General features: G+C 38.7%; 4 protein-coding genes across 6 annotated transcripts; 1 reads left to right on the top strand and 3 right to left on the bottom strand.

Annotated features, from left to right (window-relative positions):
* Nucleotides 1-2,031: 2,031 nt before the first annotated feature.
* Nucleotides 2,032-5,837, bottom strand: LOC102707590. 2 transcript variants are annotated; one of them, XM_006654985.3, is made up of 7 exons: nt 5,690-5,837; nt 5,541-5,581; nt 5,351-5,414; nt 4,765-4,998; nt 3,300-3,371; nt 2,660-2,820; nt 2,032-2,519 (listed from the first exon to the last, which is right to left on the bottom strand). In XM_006654985.3, the coding sequence occupies exons 1-7, from the start codon at nt 5,798-5,800 to the stop codon at nt 2,408-2,410; spliced, it is 795 nt and encodes a 264-aa protein (XP_006655048.2). In that variant the 5' UTR covers nt 5,801-5,837; the 3' UTR covers nt 2,032-2,407. The 2 variants fall into 2 exon arrangements, 1 of the variants encoding a protein (XP_006655048.2); XR_005811868.1 differs by having other exon boundaries at nt 2,429-2,519; nt 2,589-2,820.
* A 156-nt stretch (nt 5,838-5,993) lies between these two features.
* LOC102708154 lies at nt 5,994-8,618 on the top strand. 2 transcript variants are annotated; one of them, XM_015837354.1, is made up of 4 exons: nt 5,994-6,145; nt 6,225-6,322; nt 6,442-6,532; nt 8,354-8,618. In XM_015837354.1, the coding sequence occupies exons 1-4, from the start codon at nt 6,099-6,101 to the stop codon at nt 8,382-8,384; spliced, it is 267 nt and encodes an 88-aa protein (XP_015692840.1). In that variant the 5' UTR covers nt 5,994-6,098; the 3' UTR covers nt 8,385-8,618. The 2 variants fall into 2 exon arrangements, with proteins under 2 accessions (XP_015692840.1, XP_006654098.2); XM_006654035.2 differs by having other exon boundaries at nt 6,228-6,322.
* A 2,783-nt stretch (nt 8,619-11,401) lies between these two features.
* LOC102707875 lies at nt 11,402-12,283 on the bottom strand. The gene has a single exon (XM_040524322.1). It carries the CDS (start codon nt 12,187-12,189, stop codon nt 11,821-11,823), a length of 369 nt encoding a protein of 122 aa, XP_040380256.1. The 5' UTR covers nt 12,190-12,283; the 3' UTR covers nt 11,402-11,820.
* A 5,345-nt stretch (nt 12,284-17,628) lies between these two features.
* Nucleotides 17,629-24,568, bottom strand: LOC102708437 (putative boron transporter 5). The gene is made up of 14 exons (XM_006654036.3): nt 24,383-24,568; nt 22,965-23,071; nt 22,788-22,870; nt 22,325-22,517; nt 22,090-22,228; nt 21,816-21,981; nt 21,571-21,737; nt 21,301-21,474; nt 20,335-20,430; nt 20,128-20,244; nt 19,314-19,636; nt 18,791-19,058; nt 18,332-18,463; nt 17,629-18,117 (listed from the first exon to the last, which is right to left on the bottom strand). The coding sequence occupies exons 2-14, from the start codon at nt 23,069-23,071 to the stop codon at nt 18,052-18,054; spliced, it is 2,031 nt and encodes a 676-aa protein (XP_006654099.1). The 5' UTR covers nt 24,383-24,568; the 3' UTR covers nt 17,629-18,051.
* Between the last annotated feature and the right edge of the window lie 475 nt (nt 24,569-25,043).

The raw sequence follows: 25,043 nt of genomic DNA on the forward strand, positions 1-25,043 counted from the left end.
TTAATCCTTGCTTCTAAAGCAGCTGATGGGGCATAACCTGAGCAACCCTATGCAAATAAGACCAATGTTTGTTCCACAAGGTTGAGTTAGATGATATGCAAAATCATTTTGAGAACTCATCACTACATAATCCCGAATTTAATGTTAAGAACTTAGTAACATGAATTAATAACAAGCGGATTAACATCATTTACCATTTATAAAGCAAGTCACTCCTAAATATTGGCCTTTCATCCACACGTTCACCAAAAGGTTAACAATTTGTTTGCAGAATGTTGTCACTACACCTTCCGTGACCTTTGACTGGATTGCTTTCAAGGTGCTATCTATATTATCAAAAATCGTTGACATACCCCAAACCAAGACGAGCAGAAAACTCACTGTGCTGCACTTTTACATTTGCACTTGCTACAAATATGATTCACTTACCAACAGAAGTCCTATTCTTAGTCTTGAGAAGCTCACTCAGAGATTTGGGTCCCTCAAAATCATAAGAGAAGGATCTCACATTAGGCGTGTGAGCAGTGGAGTGGTTAAACCTTGAAATTGATATGCATCTCTCTTCTTTTATATGAGCAAGGGTCTTCAGCTCAGTAAATTCCACAGTAAGACATTCAGAAGATCTAGCAGAAAGAACACGGCGTTGCTTTCCTCTCCTTTTCTTCTTCTGTCCCCTGAGGGTAGCACAGACAACATGTCGAGGAGATTTTCGCATCAAATAATCTTTCCTTGGGTGAGTTGAAGTTGATTCAATATGTTGAGGACCATTCTTGGGTTCAATTCAAGGCGCCGACCTCTCTTAACACGATCCTACTTTCCATTCGCAGAGGCAACGGCGGCATCCGCGGGAAGATCGCGCGAAATTTCGTCTAGGGTATGGGCGCGGCTCGGGTACCTTGGCGCAGGCGAAGGGGGGAGGCGAGGAAGTAGACGCAGTCGGTGTTGCACCTCCTCCAGCGTGGGTCCTCCTCGCCCTCCGCCGCCGCCGTCGGGGCCGCCATTGCTCCCTTCCTCTCCGTTCCGTGAGAGGAGGCGGCGGCGCCGGCGCCGGCAAGGAACAAAGCCACGAGGGTAGTGGGTCCCTTTATTTCTCTTTTGAACTTCTCGTTGTGGGGAGCAATGGAATTATCGTTTAAGTGAAAACACGCGTAAGTGATACCACGAATTTAAATTCAATTCGTTTGAATAAAATTGTCATGGATTTGAGAATCAAACTGCTTGGTAAGGAACAATTATCGTGTGGTAGATAGCTATTATTGCCACGGTTTTGGTGTCTAATCTTTTTGTAAATCTTACAATTATTATGAAATATTTGTTTATATCCAAACAGCCATCGCCAAAATTCAATAATCCAAAAATCTAAAATTTTATGTTTCAAAACGAGGTCTTTGTTTCTCGAATGCAGATGGGTCCTTCAATCTTTATATATAGCAGTATATCTTTTTTCTCTAGAAATTGAATTTGTCTCAAAATATATCTACTTCTCTATATATCTCACTGCCTTAACCAATAAATTTGTCAAAGAGCAATACAAATTATAAATGTGCCAAAGAGGAAGGGGCATGAGAAAGGAGCCAAAATCAATTGATTACCTGGTTGGCATAGGTTACCCACGGTAAATATAAAAAAGCTATCCACTAGGTTCTCGGGTCTCAAGCAGGCACGTTTATGGACAAACTATAGAAACCATGCTCATACTCATCGGGTGCGATACATGCAAAAACCTGGATCCATAGGTAAATTTGTCATCCTAATCACAACATTTCCTCGTTTAATCTCTTCATCTACTCTATACACCGATCATAATCATTCCTGACCTCAACTTTAATCCATAAAAATGCATAAGGACAATTACACTATAAGACACTCACCACAATTGTCATATCATGAACATCATAGTATTAGAAAATACATTTCTAATATAAACACTAATTAATTTATATTTAAATTTAATGTTACTCCTATCTCATTTTATAGAAAAACCGTCTCATGCAACACATGATTTCTCATCTTTCTCCATTTATTCACTCGTCACGTCATATTTTAATTTCAAAGACAATTCACTTAATTTTACAGACAATATCCAATTTCACTCCATTTATTCACTCATCTTCAACTATGTTTGTCGCAGTACATACAAGATCCAATCAAGTAATTAGGTCAGCAGCGACCTTTCTAATTAATGGCAGAAACTAGAGCTCTAGTCCCAGAATAACAATGACATGCAAATCAGCCCTGTTACAAAATGTTATTGGACAGGAGAAAATAATCCAATTCACTATTATTAAACGTGAGAAAAAGCATCCCTCAATATGCTGAAATGAGACAAAATTTGCATGTAATACAGCTCTGAAATCGCAAGGACAATTTTCCAACCTCAAACACAGTATCCATCTAATCTCATTTTTCATCTTAACAAAATGGAGGCACACGCAGTTAGTGATGAAATCTCTTCCTGCGTCGCAGATCCAAACCCTTGCCACCTTACTCTTCCGAGGCGATCAACCAGGTATATGTATCTGAAATACCAGAGTTGAACAAAAGGGAAGGGACAAACCATGTGAATAAAAGGAAGAAAGGAACATTACCCAAGCATATGGTAACCGGGACTTTTACATATAGTTTGCCAAATGAACAACGCCGACGAAAGAATCATTACCCAGTAAGAAGGTTAAGAATATGGAGCTTCTTCCTGAAATAATAGCTGTCTCCAAAGGAATATACGACATGTCTCTGTGGATTGTTGGATTTCCTCATTATCTTGAGGAATAATTGTCTCACAGGACTTGCTGACAACAGCCGTGAATCAATAAATGAGACCTGAACCATAGTGTTTTCCTGTTAGTTTCATCAGCAGCGTCTAATTACCAAAAACTCTTATATTATTACCAAGTATTAGCCACTGTCAACTTATTGAATCAAAAGTCACAGTAGCATATCAGAATTCCTTTTGTGTTGACACCAACTAAGTGCAAACATGGGCACGATTTAACTCTTGCAAAGGAAGGATAAATAGATTGAATTGCATCACAATGAAGTCATGTAACACAAACTATGTGCATTACTGACACTGTAGCATACTTGCAACCCAAGATCATCCAAGCAAAATGGAGATACAATCCTTTTGGTTTTTTCTCTGATCTATAAACTATAAGGTCCATTTACTTTTGTAAGATTACAGGGGATGTCAAATATCATTTATGTTATTCTTTCCTCCTTTTCTCAACTGTGGTTTGCATTAATTTATGGCGCAAGGCACTTCACAGAAGATAACCCAAGAAAAAAATATGTTCAAATACCTCATACACTTGAATATTCCCAGAAGAACCAAAGGTATCAAGAAAAGGTAGGCTCCACGATTCTACCATTTTCTGTTAACCAAGAGGCATCTAGTTAGCAAGTGAACCACTGAATGTATGTCTTTGTCATAACATAAAATCAACAATAATGGTATTATCACATATAAAAACAGTAATCTCTCTAGTCAAATATATTTGACATTGGGAGAGTTAAGGTTAGTTCTCCCAACATCAAATATATTTGACCAGAGGGAGTGTGAAACCTAGAGATCAGTTGAACATGTATGAGTTGCAGACTTGCAGTTACCCTTTGGAATGCTTGATAAGTTTGTCTTATACATTTTCTAAAACTAGAGAGTAAAGAAAAGCCCACATTACTCATATAAACTAATTGTGCCAATCCCCTAAAACCTTTTCATCTCACTTTGCCCACCGAACTACTAAAACCAGGTCACTTCATTTCCTGACAAGTTTTGTATTCTTTTCTCCTTACCAGGTTGTATTTTCATCAAATTATGTGGGATAACGGGTGGCATTGTAGCATATGTTGCATAACCAATTTCAGATCTTTTTCATGACTACTATAGGAATCATATTTTGGGCTGGTGAACCTTATTTGCATTAACAAAAAAAGAAAGAGAAACTGAGCAACAAGAGAACATAAACATCAGCTTGATCTAGTTTGGCAATCTAACAGGGTAAGATAACTAGAAATGGCTACATTCTGGTATCCCTACTACTTAAAACCAGAAAAAGAAAACAATCCATTGGTTAACAAAAAAAACCTATGGGTCCATATAGCCCATACTTAATTATATGGGTACATTCTTAATTATATGGGCTCATTGCAATGCACAGGCGTGTTACTAGTAGCAATATGGATTGGCTCAAGTTAGCTAAGATCTATTGAACTAAAGATTTATCTTGAATTAGCAGCTGGAAAGACTGCTAGAGAAAACATATAATTATTAATTAACAAACCCAACCTAGTTTTTTTCTTTTCTTTTGTAAATCTCAAGGCAGCTCTAACCACAGCACTGAAATTGTTCAAAATAAATATGTTGAGGAATACTAGTAAACTTAGGAAATGCAACTTGTCAAAAGAAACTTTAAATTTCAGTGTCTTGGTAAACAGTTCATGGCAAGCATTAAGAGACAAAACAAGACTATTTCTGTACGAACTAACGAAGTACGCATTCAAGACACAAAGACACCAGTGCAATTGCTTAATAATGGATATACAATTAAGCGAGAAATTCATTAACTCCTGATTTTACTACAAGTCTCATCCAATCCGACTACATCTAGTTTAGTCATATTTTTTAGTATATAGAAAGCACTGAATAACTGAAAAGTACAACATGGCATGTTGCAGATCAAACAGTTTGCCAGCTAAAGTTGCTAAACGAGAAGATATATGATATACAGATAGGCAATCTGTACATGATGATCTAGTTCACCATACCTGGGAGCTTGCGCGGAAGGAAAGGCACAGTAATGAAGCATCAGGAACCACCATGTCACCAGCCTTACTATCAACATTTTGTGGGTCCACTGTATTCCCAGCCTGGGCATCAACATTGTTTGGAGGTGCAACAAGAGGCAAATTCAGTGCCCTGCCACTGGGAGACTCCACATGAATATCAGGGAACTTCACGGCTGCGATTTCTGGAATTATGATCCTATTCGCCATTGCAATCTGCATAGCCCGCCACAATGAAGAGCTCATAACTCCATCAGCCGCTAAAAACAACGAACATATCTAGGTTGTTCAGCATAGACAAGAAGATGTTCAAAGATTCCCTTTTAGTCACTTCAGTGATCAATTTTCGAATTTTGAATTGATTAGATTTCATTTCTAAGCATCTGATTGGTTCTGGAATCATTGGAACGATCGAGAACATGAGAATCAGTACGTAAATGCTTATATCGCGGTACAAAATTTGACTCCTAGAAATGCTTATATTTTGGGACGGATGGAGTACCAGCGTGGCAACACAAACACCGTGCCCTAGTGTCGAACAGAAGAATCCTTACAGGAACGTGCGTACCTTGCCGGCGTTCTTGCGTATCTCTGCGATGTCAGCGAAGTAACCCCTGCTGATTTCCTCCGAACTGCACTAGAACAACAATTAAGAGAGATCTAAACATCACAATTCACACATCGCCCCCCCACAATTCCATGCAAATACTAGCCCGCCCAAAGGTAAATGGAGCTTTGGAAGTAGTAGCAAGCCTTACAGCCTGGCCTTCTCCTGCTTGATGGCCTCCTTGCTCGCCGTCTATCCATCCACCGCCGGAGAAAAAACAAAGAAGAAAAAAGAACAACCACTCTAACCCCATTAGCCGCCGCCTCGGAGAGAAGCACACAGAGCTGATGCGCATCCTACCTTGTTGAGGCCGAGGAAGCCGCGGGCGAATACGGCACGCGCGGCGAGCCGCTGAGCGCCGCCGGCGCCGGCGGCGCGGTGCAGCATCTCCGCCGCCCGTTCCCTCATCATCGCGGCCGCCGCCGCCGCCGCCGCCGATCTAGCACAACTCGCTCTCTTTCTATGGGCTTTAGTGTTTAGGTGGGCCGCCGGTTAATGGGCTGAACAGAATGGACTTTACGTTACCGCAGTTCGAAAGCGGAAAAGAAATTTACGTAAACGCTTCTATTATTGTGCCCGTGAAGTGGAAACCGTGGATCCGGGTTCCAAAACTGGCGGCGCTAAGCGCAGCAAAGCAAAGCAAAAGACGCCTTCGCCTTCGATTTGGTTTGGCTCGAATTCGATTCGATTCTTCTCCACGCCGCCGGCCATGGCGTCCGCCGCGTCCTCCTCCTCCTCCTCCTCGTCTCAGTTCGAGTAAGCCTCAGTTACCCCATCTCTCTCCAGCGCTCTCGTTCGATCTCTTCACAGCTCACGTGTTTCATCCGTGTCGAAGTAGGGATCCAGCGGCGAGGCGCCCGCCGCCGCAGCTGCAACGGAAGCCGCCGTTGCTGATGCTGCTCCCGCTCATCTACGCCCCGGTGCTCCCGCTCAGTACGGCGCCGCAGACCCCCCCCCCTCCTGTGTCGTGAATTTGCGTGGTTTGTTTGCTCGGATCGTGTCGCTGATTTAGGGTTTCTGCCTTTTTTTTTTGCCCCCTCCGCTGCGTGCAGTCAGGATCGGGCTGCGGCACAACCCAGTGTGGAGGGATCGCCTCTTCTACGGCGTCCTCGCCGGCGCATTCGCCCACGGCACCTACCTCATGTAAGCGTTTACACTGCGCCCCGGAGCTCCTGTATGCACTCCGGCCCTGTTTCTTTCGGTTTGGGATTATTATAATCTAGATTGTTAGGAGTAAGATGAAAGAAAAAGCAACTTATTGAAGCAGCTTATTATAATCTAGAGCCCAGCTTATTATAATCTGATAAGCTCGTTTAGGTGAGCTTTTTCCAGATTATTGGATGAAAAATTACCCAACATGTCACCCCACTCCGTCGAAGACTTGCAAACTCAATAATCTAGGCTCTAATAATTTAGGAAAGAAATAATTCACAGCTTATTCTACTACAGATTATAACAATCTAGCTTATAGTAATCTGACTCAATAATCTAGATTATAATAATCTTAAGCTGAAAGAAACAGGGCCTCATGCACCGTTTGTTTGCTTGTGATGGTATATGTTTATGCATAATTGATGCGCGTTGCCAGTTATTGTGATTGATCTCTTACTGGCGTTATTAGCTGTCTGATATGTATTGTTTCTGATTACTTCAAGGAGAGAGTTGGATGTGTTTGTGTTGTGCCTAGTTGGTAAGGGTGAGGCTTATCAGAAAAGGTGTAATTTTGATATGGTAGCTGTCGGAGGAGAAAATTGCATATCTAGTCATAAAGTATGAATATATGGTGTGAAGTAAATAATTTCATGTTGTCTGTCGCTCAACAAGAATCTGTAGTTGTGATCACTGTGTTGGAATTATTGTTTGTTCTATCATAGTTACTCCAAGCATTGGAGAAGATTCTTGGTACTCTGGACACAGCAGAAATTTTAGATTGCTTTGAGTATTTCTAAAACTGATATCTTTCTTGACAAGTTATGTTCCAAGTACTGCAAGGAAGGGTTGATGTATGTGTGCGTAGTTAGTACTGAGCATATTACTAGTAAATGATGATATACTGTGTAAATGAATTGATATCTATTGCAGCACTTGAGCATTTGTGCTTCTGTAATGTGAATCTGAGCATGGAAAAAAATTCCATTCGTTACTCTTGGATAGTTACACAATATTAAGGGTGTAAATGGGCAAGCCCGCGAACCCGCTTATAGGTCAATTAAACGGGTAACCCGCGGGCTACCCGCTTAATTGACCTATAAGCGGGTTGGTGGGCCGGCCCACTTACACCCCTACACAATATGCTGCTTTCTGTTTCAAGAGTTTCTGTGCCTATATACCAGTATCTCTTCCCTTTGTAATTCCAGTCTACTTTAGATTAGTAATGCACTATTGCTATGGACTTGAGGTCACTGCAGAAAACCTTTTTGGGGTACTGTAATCATATTCAAAAAGAAATTGAGGTTTCTTCAGGATGATTTGTCTAGTGTATACATCCATATTAGATATGAGTTAATAAGTTACTATTGGCAGATTTTATATGAAAGAAAGGAGTTTGGGACTAGATAACTAGGTCATAATGTTGGGCATGTTACTGCTTGATCATAGTGATTATGCGATCGCTACACGAACCCATTCTTTACATCATGTATTCATGATAGTGCTTTGCTTACTGAATCCATAAATATTCAAGAATATTTCATTATGAATTTGAGAGCTACTTTTGGTGAATCCGTCACTCTTCATGGGTGCAGAAAGAATTTTGTGATTAACTTGTTTGATGTCCTTCCAATGTTTTTGAATTTTGTTCTATCCCTATCGTCGAAGTTAGCAGGTAGGCCTTTGCGGGATAATATTAGGCAGTAACTTTACTCCAATGCAGCATTGAGGTCTGTTAGCATGTTAACACATTAACAAGATCCATGAGCTAGATGTGCTTATATGCTTTCCTTTAATGTTCTTTGATTCTTTCAGATCGGAGCTATATGACGTAGAGAGCAAGTGAATCATATGCCTTGAAGGATCCAGTCAAGGGTATGCAATCAGCAGATTTTGACTTGATTGTAAGTCATCTACTGTTGATGAGAGGTGTATGGTTTTTCAGAATGATAAAATGTGCTATGTATCTATCGTTTTTGTTAATCCATTTAAACTTTTGTGGTAGCTGTACTGATAGAATATTTAAGCACATACAATAATTCTGACTGAGAGCAACATATCCGGCAATATTCTTTCCAAATTTTTGCAGCTATGTTTTCCAACTTCCAAGCCCCAACACTCAAGGAACCCATCTGTGGTCTGTTATGTTATACAGTTAGATTAAGTGAATTTTATTTTATGTCCAGCATTCGCCGTACTTCTTGCTTAATATTCTCAGAATTCAGGATACATGGTCTGATCACCATACGGCATCGCTCATCCAATCCGTTCCTCTGTGATTTGTCCTTTTATCCAACTGATCTTATTGTGCTGTCAAAGGCGATCTTTCTGTTCTTACCTCCTTGGTCTTGGCGGCACCAAAACTTAACCTATGCAGATTATTAATATCTGGTTAGACTGATAAAGAACTTCGTATATTGCCGAGCAGAAGCTACGCCAGATCTACGTCTTACATGAACTGGATTTTGAGCCTCTGGCCAAGACATGTTATTCATTTTTTCATAGGATACCATCATTTCACTTCTGCAACTACTACTTGTAAGCCAAAATTTAATTTTTAAAACTTAGTTTTCAAGTTTTGTGGTTTTTTGTCGTAGCTTACTTTACAATATTTTTTAATCTTTATCGACACGTAAATATAAGTTTTACCTAAAAATTAATTTACATCTATTAATAAGTCATTTCTCTTTTTTTTTTCAAACAAGCGAAACAATGAGTGCCGTAACCATGAACGAAATCCTTGAAAGTTCCTAGAATCTTGTAAATAGATAGTAACGAATAGTGGTTTTGAGTTGTTTACTGTCTTTTTCTCTTGGGGCTGATTGTTTGTTTTTTAATAAAAAGCAAAATGACATATTAAAAAAAGGAGTTTATAAATAAAACTTTTGTGTATGTATTCTTGTCGATTTAAAAGACAAGACTAGAAAATAAACTTCGATGAAAAATTACAAAATCACTTCAGTTAAAAATTATAAGCATAAGCAAAGTGAAAAGACAAGGAAAGCATTTAATTTTTGATTTTCAGATTTTTCATTGTAGTCTATTTTTTATTTTTTGCTTTTAGATAGCTAAGAATATATATATATATATATATATATATAATTTTTTGTCTATGTCGTTTCGTTTTTTCACTAAAAAAAATGAAGCAATCACTAGGGGTGGACAGAAAGCTCGTAGCTCGTTAGCTCGCTCGACTCGTGACAAATTTGGCTCGGCTCGACTCGGCTCGTTTTATTTTTCTAACGAGAGCATTTTAGCTTGTTAGAGATAATGAGCCAGCTCGAGCTGACTCGTGAGCTGCTCGCGAGCCTAACGAGCTAGACCAAAGACCCAAGATTCACCGGCGTTTATTGATTTCACCCTGGAATGCATGTGTTCCGTACTTCATAGGTTCACCATGTAATTTGTTGGTTCAAACTTTAATATTTAAATACAATCTTATATGATTTGCATGTTTGAAATAAAAATTTACTTGTATAACCTATTAAAAAATTATTTAGGTTAATTTTTTATACATGACTCATGAACCTAACGAGCCAGCTCGAGCTTTATAACGAGCCGAATCGAGCTGGGTTTTTAGCTCGTTATGATAATGAGCCGAGCCAAGCCGAGTTGCTCGTTATCCAGCCCTAGCAATCACTGCATAGTGCAAGAATGATTCCATGTTGGCCACAGTTGAAGCATGACTGCCGGTTGGTAATATAAAACGGTTCGGCCAAAGCTAAACAAAGCTGCCGCACGCGATGGCCGGCCGGCAACTTGCCGGCAAGTTGAACATTTTCCATTCTGCAAGCAGGATTACAATATATACTACTGACGGGCATCACTATAAACATGTGATTAATTTAATCAAGGCAGAGTACATCGAGATCAATTTGGTTGATGATTAGAGGGTGGTCAGATTTGATGCTTCACGGGAGGTTTCGGGGTGATCGTTTTGATATTTTTCGTGCCAAACAAGATATTTAAAAAATAATTTATCAAACTATATATTTGGAAAAACAATTTCTAAATAACACACATATATATCTTAGCTATATAAATGTTAAGATTGAAATAAACTTTGATAAATATCTTTAAATTTAAGATTACAAATTAAAAATTTGACTTATAACCATAAGCAAAATGCCAAAATCCAATGAGGATAGGCGTTCATGTACCTGCATGGTAGCAAATCTGAAATCGATTAAGAGCTAAGGATTTTTTCTTTTTCAGGAATTCTACAAGCTTGAACTGAACTTCAGAAATCCTATGCAGCTTGGACTAGATATAGCTTGGACTAGATATCTGTGAAAAAATATCTTTTTAATGTGTTAAGATATACTACTAGTACAGTACTATGATCCTCTGGATCCCTAAATTGCCGTGGATCACACCAGTATGATGGGGACAACAAACAAACAGGCAACAAACAATCCGTAAAGCGTCAGCGTCATTTTTAGTTCCATTTGTTTCGGATCATTTGAAAAAAACATCACATCAAAATTTTAAACACATATTTAAAATATTAAACATAATCTAATTATAAAACAAATTTTAGATTCTTCTGGAAACTACAAGACAAATTTTTAAGTCTAATTAATTCGTTATTAGTACATGTTGATCTCCGAAGCACCCATGATAATTACATCTACTCAAAAGATTCGTCTAATTAATTTTAATGTTTATATATATTTAATACTTTATTAAGATATAAAAAATTTGATGTGATATTTTTGGAAAAAGTTTTTAGTAACTAAAAACCCGCTCAGTTTGCATTATTTCAGTTTGCATTATTTCTGCTGACGCCTGAAAGCGACATGCAGTGAAAAAAAAATCGAACGGAACAACACATCTCGCCATTTCGCGCACAAGAAGGGTAGATTTGAACCGAGCTTTTTTTTTAATCCGGAATTAATCGCGAATACAGAAGAAATCTGTGAAGAAGTGGCACATGGGATTGGAGAGCAGAGAGCCGGTGCGGCTCTTCTTCTTTCTTCTTTAGGGGATGGATCCAACCCATTGGAAATGAGAAATACAACAACCCTGGTGGATCTGGATCTGATGCATCATACAGTGTAGACCTCAGATCCAGAAAATAGAAAGCAAATGAGAAAAAGGCATGACCAGATTGGCGGAGGAGATGGAATCAAAGCAAGGGATCAATCCTAAAAACCAGATCCCTTCTAAAATTTCTCGCCGCCGAAGCAACAACACACATGGTTCATGATTTATGTACACGCTAAGGCAGGGCGATGCGCCGGCGGCGAGTTCGGGGGTGCCTCCTCCGGCGGCCGGCCGGCCTAGGCGGAGCGGGCGAGGCGGGAGGCGATGGCGGAGTGGTACATGGCGTCGTGGAAGCTCTCCGTCTCCACCATCCGCGCCCGCAGCTCCCGCGCCTTCTCCTCCGTCAGCCCGCCCACGAACGGCCTCCTCCTACCACCCTCCTCCTCCTCCACCACCGCCGGCGAAGGGGCCTCGATGTAGTCGGCCTTCCCCGACCACCCCAGCAGCGGCGCCCACCACTTCCCACCGCCATTACCCCCGCCGCCGCCGGCACTGACCCTCCCCGCCGCCGCCGCCGCCGCCGCCACCACAGATCGCGGCCCCGCACCCGCCGCCGGCCGCCCGGCGGAGAAGGAGACCGTGGACGCAGACGTCGCCATCGCCATACTTCCCCTAAGCTGCTAGCTTCTCGATCGATCGACGCGGAGGATTGTGAGACGAAAATGGAACGGATTCAACGGAATCAATCAATCAATGGATGGATGGATTGGTGAGCTAGGGTTTGGGGGGGGTGGTATTTATAGCGAGCGGAGGTGGGGGAAGGGGTGGAGTGGATAAGACCGCCGCGTGGACACGTGGCGGCGTGTGGGGGTGCGTGTTGCCTTTTCCGTTGCGCGTGACGGCGTGACTGGCGGTTGGGGTGGTTACGGCCCGCGGTTTTGCTATAAATTGGCGTGGCCTCCTTGGCTCCTTCCTGCCGTTGGGTCGGTGGGTATTTTTCTCCTTTTCTTTTTTAAGGTCTGGATCAGTCTGTAAATTTTTTTAAAAAAATATCATATCGGATATATGACACCCATTTAAAGTATTAAGTATAGTTTAAATATAAAATAAATTATAGATTTTAAAAAAAACTTTAATACGAATCTTTTGAGCCTAATTAATCCGACATTTAGCACATATATGTTACTTTAGCATTTATGGCTAATCACGTACGAATTAGACTCAAAAAATTTGTTTCACGATTTCCTCCATAACCAGGTAATTAGTTTTAATATTTATAAATATGCTTTATTTAGGCTTCTAAAATTCGATATAATTGGTCAGCGGCGCGTGTGTTTATATTAGCATGACGGGACGACGGCACCGTCTAGGGACTTTTGATGTGATCTGGGAGAACTCGGCTGTGTTCTAGAAGACGGGTTTTCTTTTAGTTGTGAAAGGGGTTTGCCTCTTAGATCTTTTGTTTAATGTTCTAGTGTTTTTATTAATTCTTAAATTATTTTGTTTTGAAAAATTTTTGAAAAAAATATAGGTTTTGTCTTAGGAAACATCTAAAGGATCGTGTCACCGAGCCCAGTGACAGCACGTCGTACCTTATCGCATGGCAACACATGGTGATGTACTACATCATATACATGCTTTACACAATTAATTTAGGTCCTGCAAGTTTACGTCTACTAAGTGGTTACTTACCTTTTTCTAAGTATTTTTATAATTTAAATTTTATACTACAATATAAGCATTTGTACACTGATTCTCATTATTTCAATTATTTTAATAAATTTAGAGCTAATTAGTTAAAGAAGAATATAATAATTTTAAATTTAGAAAATAATAATTGAAGTAACTAAAACAAGACTATACTAAACCATCTAGAAATATTTATATTTTTAGACAGTAGCAGCTAAGAGCAGGTACAATAACATGCTATAAGCCAACTATAAACATATTTTAAAGAGATAAGAGAGGAGAGAGAATAAAAGTGAGCTACTACTTGTAGCTAACTGTACACGGACTCTAAGACACAACATGCGTATGACATGTGAGACTATGTACTAATGTTTTATAAAAAAACTATTATATAAATTAACTATTAAATTGATTATAGATGAGTTAGAACCAGTAGTTAGCTATACTATTCAACTTGCCCTAATGCTAAATGCTGGGTTGCTGACAACAATCATCGTGCGCAGGCAGAGGTGCCGCTGTTCGGGCAGCACCGGTATTGAGGAATGTGGTACGGCTCTCTATATACTTTTACAATTGAGGAAAAATAGTTAATTTTATTTTTTTTCCCTTGACATAACTAGCTGTTTTCCTTTTTTTTAAAAAAATGAAACAACACATGTACCTATTTAGAACATAAATACAATTTCAATAGTTGGGTCAATGAAATGATTCTTTTGCATTCAAGTCAAAATTGGATCTTAAAATAGTTAAAAAGCTCCACTGTGTATAGTGTGTTGGTGCCATATCTTTTTTTTTTAAAAAAAAGAAAGCTTGCAAGGTCAAGGTCTTTTGGCTGAACCGAAAGGCTGTGTTTGCTGATTTCTGATCTTTTTTTTTACTTTGGCATATTTTTTTCACATAGTATTATATGGCATAGTAATAAAATTATTACCCTCTGTATTTAAATATGTAACACCATTAATTTTATTTGGATTTTGATATACACTTTTGATAACTATTTTTTATTAGAATGTAACAATAATACTATCTAACAAAATTATCATATCATAAAAATATTTTTGTAAAAATACTTAAAATATCTACCCATATGATCTTTTATGTTTTTAAACTTAATATTTTTAAAGCTATTGATTATTAAAGATTCAAAAGTTTAACAATCAATAGTGTCCAATATTCAAATACAAAAGGTGTATATGTGAGTGAGTGGCAAGCATGAATCATACTGTCTCCATTCTCTACCTATTCCCTGTCTTTTAGATACCTCTAAAGGGTACAAACACAATAATTTTTTAGACGAAAGCATGGACGTCTTGAAGGTTATAAAATAGGAAGTCAAACTTAACCTAAAAATAAGAGCACCAGAAGATAGTAACAAATGTTGATAAGAACCCATTGATATGTTTTATGCCACATCGATGATCACTATTACTTCAGTAAGAGGGATGATCTATTGTATTTATCATAATAGTCACTTTCTACTAGAAGACCTCGCAAAGCAATTTCAGAATTACAAATTGTTTCCTACATTTACACATGGCGTATAGCCAGTTAGCCGCAGTTAGCTTCCACACATCGGTAAGGAGTTTCCATGTAGATGTTAGAGGTTTCTAGAAGCAAAATGTTACGCATCAGAACTTACATACTCATCTTTTTGTTTCTGTTTATACTTTTAAGAAAAATTTTGAATTTTTAACCTTAAATTTAGAATTGATTTTAAAGTTTTTTATTTTTATTTATTAACTTTTGCTTTTAGATTGCTAAGAACACATAAATAAAAGTTTTATTTATAAATTATTTTTTATGTGCATATATGTCGTTTTCATTGAAAATGTCAAATAATCACCCATTGGTTTGAGAATTACTCCATAATAATAATTGAGTGGATGAACTTGAAGGTTATGCTAAAGAACAATAAACAGTAACTGAGGGTAGTTTTAAAACCGATTGCACTCAGCACTTAACCAGCTTTTGTGTTTAAGTTTCAGAAGCTTCCAAGCTTGGAATTAGTTGGCCCGTAACTTCTGTTAAGCCGTCGCAAAAATAATGTTGTTTTGCTTATCTCTCCGTTTTTATAAGATTGGACTTATTTAACTTTTTTTGCGAGGAATTTCTTAGTCAATAACTCAAGACCGGTTGTGTTGCAAACACGATAAGTTTAACTTACGAACATGAAATCCACGATAAGTCATCCTAACAGCTCATTCATCTCATCCTCCATCCTAGAAATAGAGAATGAAGAGTAAAAGTTAAGCTCCAGCAGAACATCTATTTCATCATCTATTTTTGGATGTCATTTATATTAGGAGAGAGAAACTTTATATTTAGATGTTCTCTCTCCAATCCTCCAAATAGATATAGAGGATGCCATATATAGATGATCTGCTAGAGTACAAAGGGATATAAAAGATAAAAGTGTTTTAGATGATCATCCAAATGAAGATATGTATGACCAAATTTAGATAAGCTGTTGGGATGCTCTAAGGCCGCGTTCGGCTAAGGAGGTCTTAGTTAACTTATGTGTGGCACGAAAAACGTAGTAATAGATTAGTACATGATTAATTATAAATTATTAAAAAACATAAAATAGATTAATATGATTTTTTAAAACAACTTTCCTATAGAAAATTTTTGTAAAAAATACATCATTTAGCAGTAACGGAGGTGTGCGCGCGAAAAACGAGATGGATAAGTTAACTTACAGAGGGCAAGAATGCGGACTAAGTTATACTTCGTCCGTTTCATATTACAAAAATTTTATAGCTCTGTCTAAATTAGTTCACTGATTGATGGGTATATTATTCACCCATATGTTTAGATCTATCTACATTCATATAAATGTAGATGAAATTAAAAAAAAAGAGATTTACTCCATCCAACGAAAGGTAGATACCAAATCGTTTTTTATCATTAGATCTAGCTAGGTAGGATGTGCATTGTTAGATCCGTGAGGTACTGATTATTTTTTTTGTTGACCAAAGCAAACCTAAAAAAAACATACCTCGCAAAACAGATTGAGTAAAATTTAAAATACAGAAGAAACAGTCAAACAAATTGAATACCCCATGGTCCGTCAAACAAATTTAAAATACAGAATACAGAAGAAACATCGTTCTAAAAAAAATCAGATGAATAATTATATATATAAATTTTTTACGAAATATATAATTGATTTGTTTGAGAAGCATACCAGAGCCCCAAAAAAACTAAAATCTGCGTATGAAAAGGGGCTTTTATTTCTTTCTGTGTTTCCTGGAGAATCCGTTTTGCAGATGTATGTTCACGTGCGACTTGTTCTCATCCATGCACACTGTCGAGTGGGGCCAGCAACCTCCACCGCCACACGCTCGACGGCACACGTGCGTGCCGGGGGGCTGGTGACTCGGAAGTGACTGGGACTTTGGTCCCAGATCAGACCGTGTGTGACTCAGCCTGTACGCGCTTCCTGCTCCATGTGCCCATTCTTCACGTCACATGCCCATTTTGAAAAAGATTTTGCAAAAACATCCAATTAAGTTTTTAGACTCATTTAAAATATTAAACATACTTTAATTATAAAATAAATTTTAAATTCTGCCTAAAAACCGCGAGACGAATCTTTTGAGTCTAATTAATCTCATTAATACATATTGGTTATTGTAGCACTTATCGCTAATCAAGTCCTAATTAGACTTAAAAGATTCGTCTCATGATTTCCCGCATAACTGTGTAATTAGTTTTAATGTTCATGTATATTTAATGCTTCATTTAGGTGTCCAAAGATTTGATGTAATGTTTTTGCGAAAAGTTTTTGCTAACTAAACGGGGCCTAATATGTTGTTAAAGCACTTCTTTTGTCGGAAAATATGATCGACTTTTGGTAGAGCTGAGGTTACGAAGAAAACTAAAGTTAAGAAGAAAATATTTATGGTTACTTAATCAATAGTGCTATATATGATATAAAATATAAAAAAGTTAAATGAAAAAATAATTGATGTGATAAATATGAGCTTTTTTAACATCCTTAAAAAGTATCTTTAAAAAGTATCTTAGAGTAAAAAAAATTTTAGTATAAAATTTTGATACATCAATGTATCACATTTTTACACGGAGAAATGTGGTACATTGAGGTATTTTAAAAAAATGTTAAAAAAGCTTGATAAATAATATTTCTCTTCTCCACTTATTCTCCCATAATAAGTGCATCCTAAGACTAATAATGCACTTGTTATAGAACAGTGATAGTATTATAAATAGCGGCTTATATTATAGAATAAAATTTAAAATCTAACCGACATATTTCACGACGAAGGGATAATACAAGACATAGTTCATAAGCCATGGAGACACATTTCACGATGAATAGTCCTCTACATATTCAAATCTTTTCTCACGAAGAATAGTCCTCTACATCTATTCAGAACTTTCTTCGTTTTCTCTTTACCCGCTACTTTACCCTTGACAAAAAAAAAAATCACCACCCTGTTTACTCTAACGTCGATTCGTGTTGTAATCCATCGGTATCAGTGAAATTGCACGTCACACAACAGCAAGAAAAATAAATTACACCACAATACCTCCTTTCGATCGTATCCCCCCATCCTTTCTGATTGCATGTACAGGCTTTCCCAATTAAGCAGCAGTTTTCAGATGTCCAAAGCTGCCACAGTTCCTCCCTTCGCCCGTGTATCTATCTCGAACTCAGTTCCTCTCGCTGTATGCTGTATTAAAGAATGATGTAATGAGCCGTGAGGTAGCAATACCTCTCACCTTGCACCGAAGCGTCTTCCTTTAGTGCTTGGTGTTAGAAAGAATGAGAAAGAAAGAAATGGTAGTTCTTTCTTGTCCATATCCTTGAGAAGTTAGGATCTTGGAGGAGTAAAAGTAGGAATCCGAGAAAGTTCTCTTGTCATCTTCACCGAATTAAGCTATCAAAAGAAAAAAATTGAACATTAAGTTGGTTAAAATTGATGAAAGAGTTAATGGTTAACTTAAGCTCCTTCCATACTAAAATGTAGCTATTTCTGACTACCGAATCTAGACATATATTTAGAACGAAAAGAGTAAAAAAATATATGTAGACATGATGACAAGCATAGCTAGTCAGAAATCCCCCAGTGTGACTGGGATCTGAGTTAGTACCTGCATGAGCCTCTCGTCACGGAAACTCTTGGCCCTGCGCTTCAGTTCTCCACGGTTAGTCGTGAATTCATCCAATATCTCAGAAGCATATTCAGGGCTAGCATCGCTGCAGCGTGAAACGGAGCCTTCGTCCTGTGTAAAGAGCCAAAGCCAAAAGATTCAGATCATCTTTGAAAGCAGTTGACTTTAGGGTAATGGGTAATGCCTATTAGATGCAACGAAAATTGCTAAGCTACACATAAATATAAAGCTCTGTTGAAAGCAATGTAATATTTTGACTGCACTAACTGAAATACTCAATTTGATCCGAATAAAAACTAAGTTTATGTGTTCGAAAGATGTGCAAAGAAGCTACTAAATTTCAGTCAAACATATGATCTAGAGGTTAAGTGCTCCGCACTAAGTGTGCTCTGGGATAAATAATGTGAAGAAAAAGGAGGACGAGGACAGAATTCATACCGACGATGAATCATGGCGCACCCCCTCAAGTTCTTCGTACTCAGCTGCATCCAATTCCCACAGGTGGCGTGGATCGAAGAATTTTGGGAGGACATGCTGCCTAACAACAATAAGAAAGAAGAAGAGTAGAGGAAAGAGGATTCCAGCTACTGGTATCCATGTCATCCCGAAGACGAGCAAGAGATAAACCAGCTGGAAAATAGTGAAGGCTGATATTTTTTTGATAGGTACTGACTCCATGAAGGATGCATGGGCGCCTTCCAGAAGCCTGTCCAAGTTATAAAGAACAAATAGTTATTGAAAATTATGTTCATGCATTCAGAGCTGGCTTAGCAAGTAGTACTGCTAAACACACACAACATGCCGGCAAAAAATGAATAGATGAATTTTCCTACGATCCTTGGGAGGCCTAGAGGTAATATTTGAAGGTAACATAATCCGTACAGACTTCCAAGTTATATTTTGTAAAGTTGATAAAAGGGCTCTTGAATAGATACAAGACACAGCTTTTGCAGAGGCTTACTTATAGCGCCGTTGAGGTGAAATGAACAGAAGTTGTGTCCTCTCCCAGAACTGGTTCCCGGGAACGCTGTCAATGGACATGTAAGCAAAGTAACCCCAAAGGACTGATGTTGGAATCTTCTGAATGATTGGCATGGCTCCTAGACAACCAGCAATCAACAGGGACTGCAACAGATTGCTAACTCTCTGCTCATTCACCCGGACAGGCAAGTAAGCTTCTAGATGCTTGTCAGGATCAAATACCTCAGACACCCTCCCTGCTCCATTTCCCTCTGGAATAACTGCATCCTTCAAGTCCTTCAGCTCTTTGTGAACAGAACTGACCTGCAGGGTATTAGCAGAGAAATTTACTGCATGGAGCTTGTGCATTTATTTTGTATTCTAGACAGAAGGAATGGATGTTTATACTGTTTCCTCGAATAACATCGTAACATTTACACTATTTGGTTAGGCCTATATTCTCACTGATGATGCTGGTAAGTACTAATTAAAAGGTTCACAGTAAAGTAAAGGTCCTCCTTAAAAAATGTGGTAAAAAAGTCAACAAGTCAAAGCAATTAAACTTTGACCAACAATTACTCAAATTATATGCATATTGATATATACAAATTATATCAATAGAAACATAGTTATAAATATTAGTTTTTATGTATTAACAATACCATTTATGAGAGATCAATGATCAAAGTTCGCTAGCTTTGGAATTTTGACTTCATAATATATGCCTTATAAAAAGAAACGTAGGGCCTAATATGAAACAACATTACAATTAGTATTTTGGTGAGGAAAGAGTATATTTTTGTGTATATACTCACACTGGTTTTGTCATCCATTTTGATAAAAACTTCTTGCATCTTGTCATAAACCTCTGAACTGCTAGCATTGTTCTTCATACCCTCCTTGGCAGTTCGGATCATCTTTTTGCGAAGCAACTAATTGAAAGAAAGGGAGATGCTACATGAGCAAAGACAAATTGAATAGAATAAACAGAAAGGCATATGGAGTATAAAGAATAAACTAACCTGACCCTTAAGGACGGCAAGGCTTCTTGTGTGCATGGGAGACTGGGGAAGTACTCCATTAGATGGAGGGATGCCAAGAAGACCACAAATCAAGACCTGTGTGATATTTTTATCCTATTGAGAAAAGGACCGTTTCTATACTGTAGCAAAGGTTGTGTGTCGTGAATACATTTCTTAATAACTTCGACCTATCACCATTTTTTTTCATACTTTGTATTTCGCATAAGCAGTAGGAATTACCGACAAACCATTCAATATTCAAAGGATTGCATCCTTACTAGGAAATAAGAAAAGGGAAATACTATAGGACACTATACTGTCCTCCCTTGAAAGTATGCCCTCCCATATCTAAATATTTCTTTGGATACATGCGCAGTTCTCTTAGGGGTGATTGTTTGGGTATTTTATGGAAGTCAGATAACATATTTGAAAATAAAAAATAATTTGTGAATAAAAATTTTATACATGTATTCTCAGTGATCTAAAAGCCAATACTGAAGAATAAACTTCAATTAAAAACCTCAAAATCAACTTCAAATTTAAGGTTGAAAATTCAAATTTTGGCTTATAAGCATAAGCATAAGTGAAAAGATGGGGATGCCAATCTTAAATTTGGAATTGATTTTGAGATTTTTTCACCGAAGTTTATTTTATAGCCTTGGTTTTTAGATTTATATAAACAACTATATAAAAGTTTTATTCGTAAATTATTTTCCATTTATAAATATGTTATTTGACATTTTCTTATAAAACCCCAAAGATGAGCCAATAGCACGTGACAGCAAGAGCTAGACATGTATGCCTCTCACAGCCTTGCTAACGCACCTTGAGAGGATGTGGGCCTGTCATACACCTCATCCAACACAGTTGTTCTAGCATCCACACCGAGGCGCAACGGGACTCCGTTATATAGCAGCTCCCATAAGAAAATGTACGCTACAGAGAACTCAAGATGGCAAATCATACCGTAAGGCTGAGGACCAAAATGTCATAATGGTAAGCCGGTGGGTTCTTCAAATTAAACTCCTTCTGCTGAGCCATTTGTGAAGCTACACTATGATCAAAGAAATAGAGCCCGGCAACCATCACAGCAGGCACAATAGCCAAAAATATGTATGCTGGAGGGACAGAAAACAAATCCTGCAAATCCATTAGTGAAAAGCATATCAAAATTTGACATCGCACATATCTGCATTGTACATTAGATCCTGGAATCGAAGTAAACAGCATCACAACCTTTGCTACTGTCCAATGCTGCAATGACTTGGGTTCCCAAGGAAGTGGGGTGAAGAGCCTCCTAGGAACCCCTGAAGGGATCTTGCTTGGCAATGAATATGACAATGCTGTCCACAGTACAGTCATGAGTGGAACGCCATAATCAGCAATCAAGCCTCTTTGCCACCCTGCAGGTTATTAGCTGGTGCATGAGTAATTCATATTTGGAGACTAAGAGAAGATATATGAAGATCCTTATGACAAACCAGTGCCATATAGCGATGACCTTGCACTCCTGCTACTTATGGCAGTGTATAGCAGGCCCATTGAAAAGATAATTCCAAGCAGACCATTAACATAAACCCATTGGAATTGATATATCGGTAGGCTGTGATCTTTACCCTCAGGCACACTGAATTCACTCACCATACCCTGCAGAACAAAGACCATGTAGTAACAATATACTAAATTAGAGCACAATTTATGTAATTAATGGTAAAAGTAAAGTAAAACTAATCCTAGAAAACAATTGAAGAGTACCTTTATTGCTTCCTGCATGAACAGAATTGTAATCAACATCCCAAATAATTCTCCAGCAAACCTTGTAAATCTATTTATCACGACTGCTGCATTAAACATTGCCATGAGGAACAGCATGACAGCAGTCCAGATGCAAACCCTATCAATGGCCAAAGAAAAGTTAGTGGGATGTAAATAACATTTAGTATAACAAAAAGAAAAAAACTGAAGGAAGGATTGTTTTATCAGCCCTTACCATCCAGCCCATGGCAGGAACAGTTTTTCTCCGAGGTTCGGCTGATTTTTGGCAAAATTGTAGATGTAAGTGTACATGATTATAGTTGGCTCTGCAACTCCTACAATCAACAGTGGTTGCCCGCCCAATATTGAATGTATAATGCCGGATATAGCGGTTGATGCTAATGTCTCAACTGTGGTTAGTGTACCATCTGAAACATGCACAATTCAGTTGTCAGAAATTGTGTAAACTCTGAAAGGGAGCCACAGTTATCCCTTTGGTTGTTCCTTGACTCCAACCAACACAGAAAGGAAATTGCTATTACTTTGTGCTGTACCACGTTTGAAAGAATAGTTAATAGACATGCTTCCCTTTTTCAACTCAAATATTATGGAGAGCTAAAGGAAAGTACATAGTACATCGTGTCAATAACTAGGATGGCAAAGTTCATAGCTAATCCTGCAGGTAAAGACAGTCCAACCTGTATCTTTACTCAATTGTTCCCCAAAGGCAACAACAGGTAGTGCAGATGCAAAGAAGATGTACAATGTAGGTGCCAATATCCTGACAATAACATAATCAATATTCAATACAGCAGCCAGAAATAATAAGAATCAACGTACAAAAATTAACATTGAGAATGTGAGACTACACAAACCTAAATCCAGAACGGAACCCATCGTGCCAATCTTGTCTGTAGCAAGATAACCTTCCTTTGAAATCATGAATCACTCCCTCAAATGGGGCTTTCTTGGGTCCCGTCATCTGAAAATTGAGCTAATGATAATAAAGTTTGTGCTCACAAAGACATGCCCTGTGCATGGGGTTTACAAATAAGTGCATGTAGAATCGCGCAAGCAAAATCTGGGCTAAAAGAATGGATCAGGTAGCATTACTACATAAATTTTGGTTCCATAATTTATGGAAACTTGCTTTATGGAAGAATGAAACGTAAGTAGCAGTCCATCAGTTTGGTGATTGCCTATTTTTTATGCTATAAGTAGCAAACTGGACATGCCAAATTTTGGTTGCTCTCCCAACCATTGCATGCCACCATTTGGTTCTTCCACTTCCCCCTTTCTAACCTGGTGCTATTTTTAGCTTTACATTTCTATGTATAGTATGCATGACTGTATTTTTCATGAGCAAGTTGAAAGCTGCAAAGACTAACAAAGAAAGCTTCAAGCAAACAAAATAAGGATCACCAGCAGTCTGGCGCAAACAGGCTGGCATGTTAATTTTGGCAAATTAGCAGTCTTACGATCTAGCTGATTGATACACGGAACCACCCAAGGGACGTAGGTGCCAAAGAGAAGAAACATGCACAGTACGATTCGGAAAAAGAAATAGTATGTAGTATGGATGGATCTGCTTAAACTTAAAGCAACAAATAAAATTAATTGGCCTAAACTTGTTCCAAACACGACTGAAATAAGAACTGACACTGTTTGGAAGCAGAAACTTTTATCAAGCATTTACTTTCCTCTTACTATCCATCTACCCAATCCAGTAACAGTGTAACAAGCAAGCTTTGATTTTAGAACATCATTCAGAGGTTGCATCCTAGCTTGCATGCATTCGACAAAGATGTAAACAAAGACGCGTGAGAAGGAAAACATTAATTGCAGAATGTGTAAGCCAAGTACAAATTTATGACGCTCTCGCTAATATCCCAACACATTTAGTGAAACATGTGGAGTGTGGAAGCAAACAACTACGTTGATCAATGGTATAAATGTAGTACTAATGCTACGTAGCAATACAAACTGTAACCAATTAACCATCTCCATTTCCTGAAACACACAACCAATCAGCTTAGCAATCCTGCATCCATAACTATAATCGATCGATCAAACTGATAAGATCAGTATCATGAAAATAGAAGGGACATCACACAGCACGCGAATCAAATCTAGCGCCATATGTATCCTCCTCCCCAAACGGCGCTCCATCCCTGAATCAATACCCTGACGAGCAAGCAAGCGCCAAGCGGCGACGCGCACGCACGCACGAACGAACGAATCCCAAATGCAAGCAGCAGGAATCCTCCGATCGGAGGAGCGCACGTACACGTACCAGGAGCGGCGAGGTGGCGGCGGCGGCCGGCGGGAGGGAGGCGCGCGATTTAAGCGAAGCCCGCGCGTGCGCGCGGGGCTGCAAATCTGCAATATATGCCCGCCCCCACCGCGTGCGACGCGCCGGCGGGCGGAGAACCCCTAGGCGTCGGCGGGCGGAGGCGACGGCGACGGCGAGCGGGTCGGATCGGGGTCTCTCCTCTCTCTCTCTCCTTTCCACCGATGGCGCCGGTATTTATAGGCGAGCGAGCAAATCGACGGGAGGAGAGAGTGGGAAGGAGGGCGGAGGGAGAGAGCGTGTGTGGCTGCCACGTGGGCCCGGGAGAATGGTGCCTCCTTGGGACCCACATGGCAGCTACCGGTGGAGCGGACACGCGGCAGCGGTAGATGGTGGCGCCGTTTACAGTAGCATTTATGTCTCATCATCCACTAATTAGACTCAAAATATTTGATTTCCCAGTTAATTAGTTTTTTTATTTATTAGAAAAATATCCGTGTGTTGCACCAGGTCAAGTTAATTTTTATTTATACAAATTAAAATAAATTTTTAAAATAGATTTTGGAAACAAATTGTAGTTGAGTTGAAAATAATAATATGGGATCAATATATAATGATGCTCTCACGCTACTGATCGTAGAATGTGATCAATATATAATTGTGC

Source organism: Oryza brachyantha, chromosome 5 (assembly GCF_000231095.2).
Source record: "Oryza brachyantha chromosome 5, ObraRS2, whole genome shotgun sequence".
In the NCBI taxonomy this organism is placed as follows: Eukaryota; Viridiplantae; Streptophyta; class Magnoliopsida; order Poales; family Poaceae; genus Oryza; species Oryza brachyantha.

What these genes read in the sequence shown, in the direction of transcription:
- LOC102707590 (XM_006654985.3), bottom strand. Translation starts at nt 5,800, where the DNA reads ATGATGAGGGAACGGGCGGCGGAGATGCTGCACCGCGCCGCCGGCGCC. An exon ending in AAGCAGGAGAAGGCCAGGCT is followed by an intron (nt 5,415 to 5,540) that starts GTAAGGCTTGCT and finishes GTTCTAGTGCAG; the next exon opens with TTCGGAGGAAATCAGCAGGG. An exon ending in TACGCAAGAACGCCGGCAAG is followed by an intron (nt 4,999 to 5,350) that starts GTACGCACGTTC and finishes CGGGCTATGCAG; the next exon opens with ATTGCAATGGCGAATAGGAT.
- LOC102708154 (XM_015837354.1), top strand. Translation starts at nt 6,099, where the DNA reads ATGGCGTCCGCCGCGTCCTCCTCCTCCTCCTCCTCGTCTCAGTTCGA. An exon ending in TCCTCCTCGTCTCAGTTCGA is followed by an intron (nt 6,146 to 6,224) that starts GTAAGCCTCAGT and finishes TCCGTGTCGAAG; the next exon opens with TAGGGATCCAGCGGCGAGGC. An exon ending in GCCCACGGCACCTACCTCAT is followed by an intron (nt 6,533 to 8,353) that starts GTAAGCGTTTAC and finishes TGATTCTTTCAG; the next exon opens with ATCGGAGCTATATGACGTAG.
- LOC102707875 (XM_040524322.1), bottom strand. Translation starts at nt 12,189, where the DNA reads ATGGCGATGGCGACGTCTGCGTCCACGGTCTCCTTCTCCGCCGGGCGG.
- LOC102708437 (XM_006654036.3), bottom strand. Translation starts at nt 23,071, where the DNA reads ATGACGGGACCCAAGAAAGCCCCATTTGAGGGAGTGATTCATGATTTC. An exon ending in ACAATTGAGTAAAGATACAG is followed by an intron (nt 22,518 to 22,787) that starts GTTGGACTGTCT and finishes TGCATGTTTCAG; the next exon opens with ATGGTACACTAACCACAGTT. An exon ending in TGCGCCATGATTCATCGTCG is followed by an intron (nt 18,464 to 18,790) that starts GTATGAATTCTG and finishes CTCTTTACACAG; the next exon opens with GACGAAGGCTCCGTTTCACG.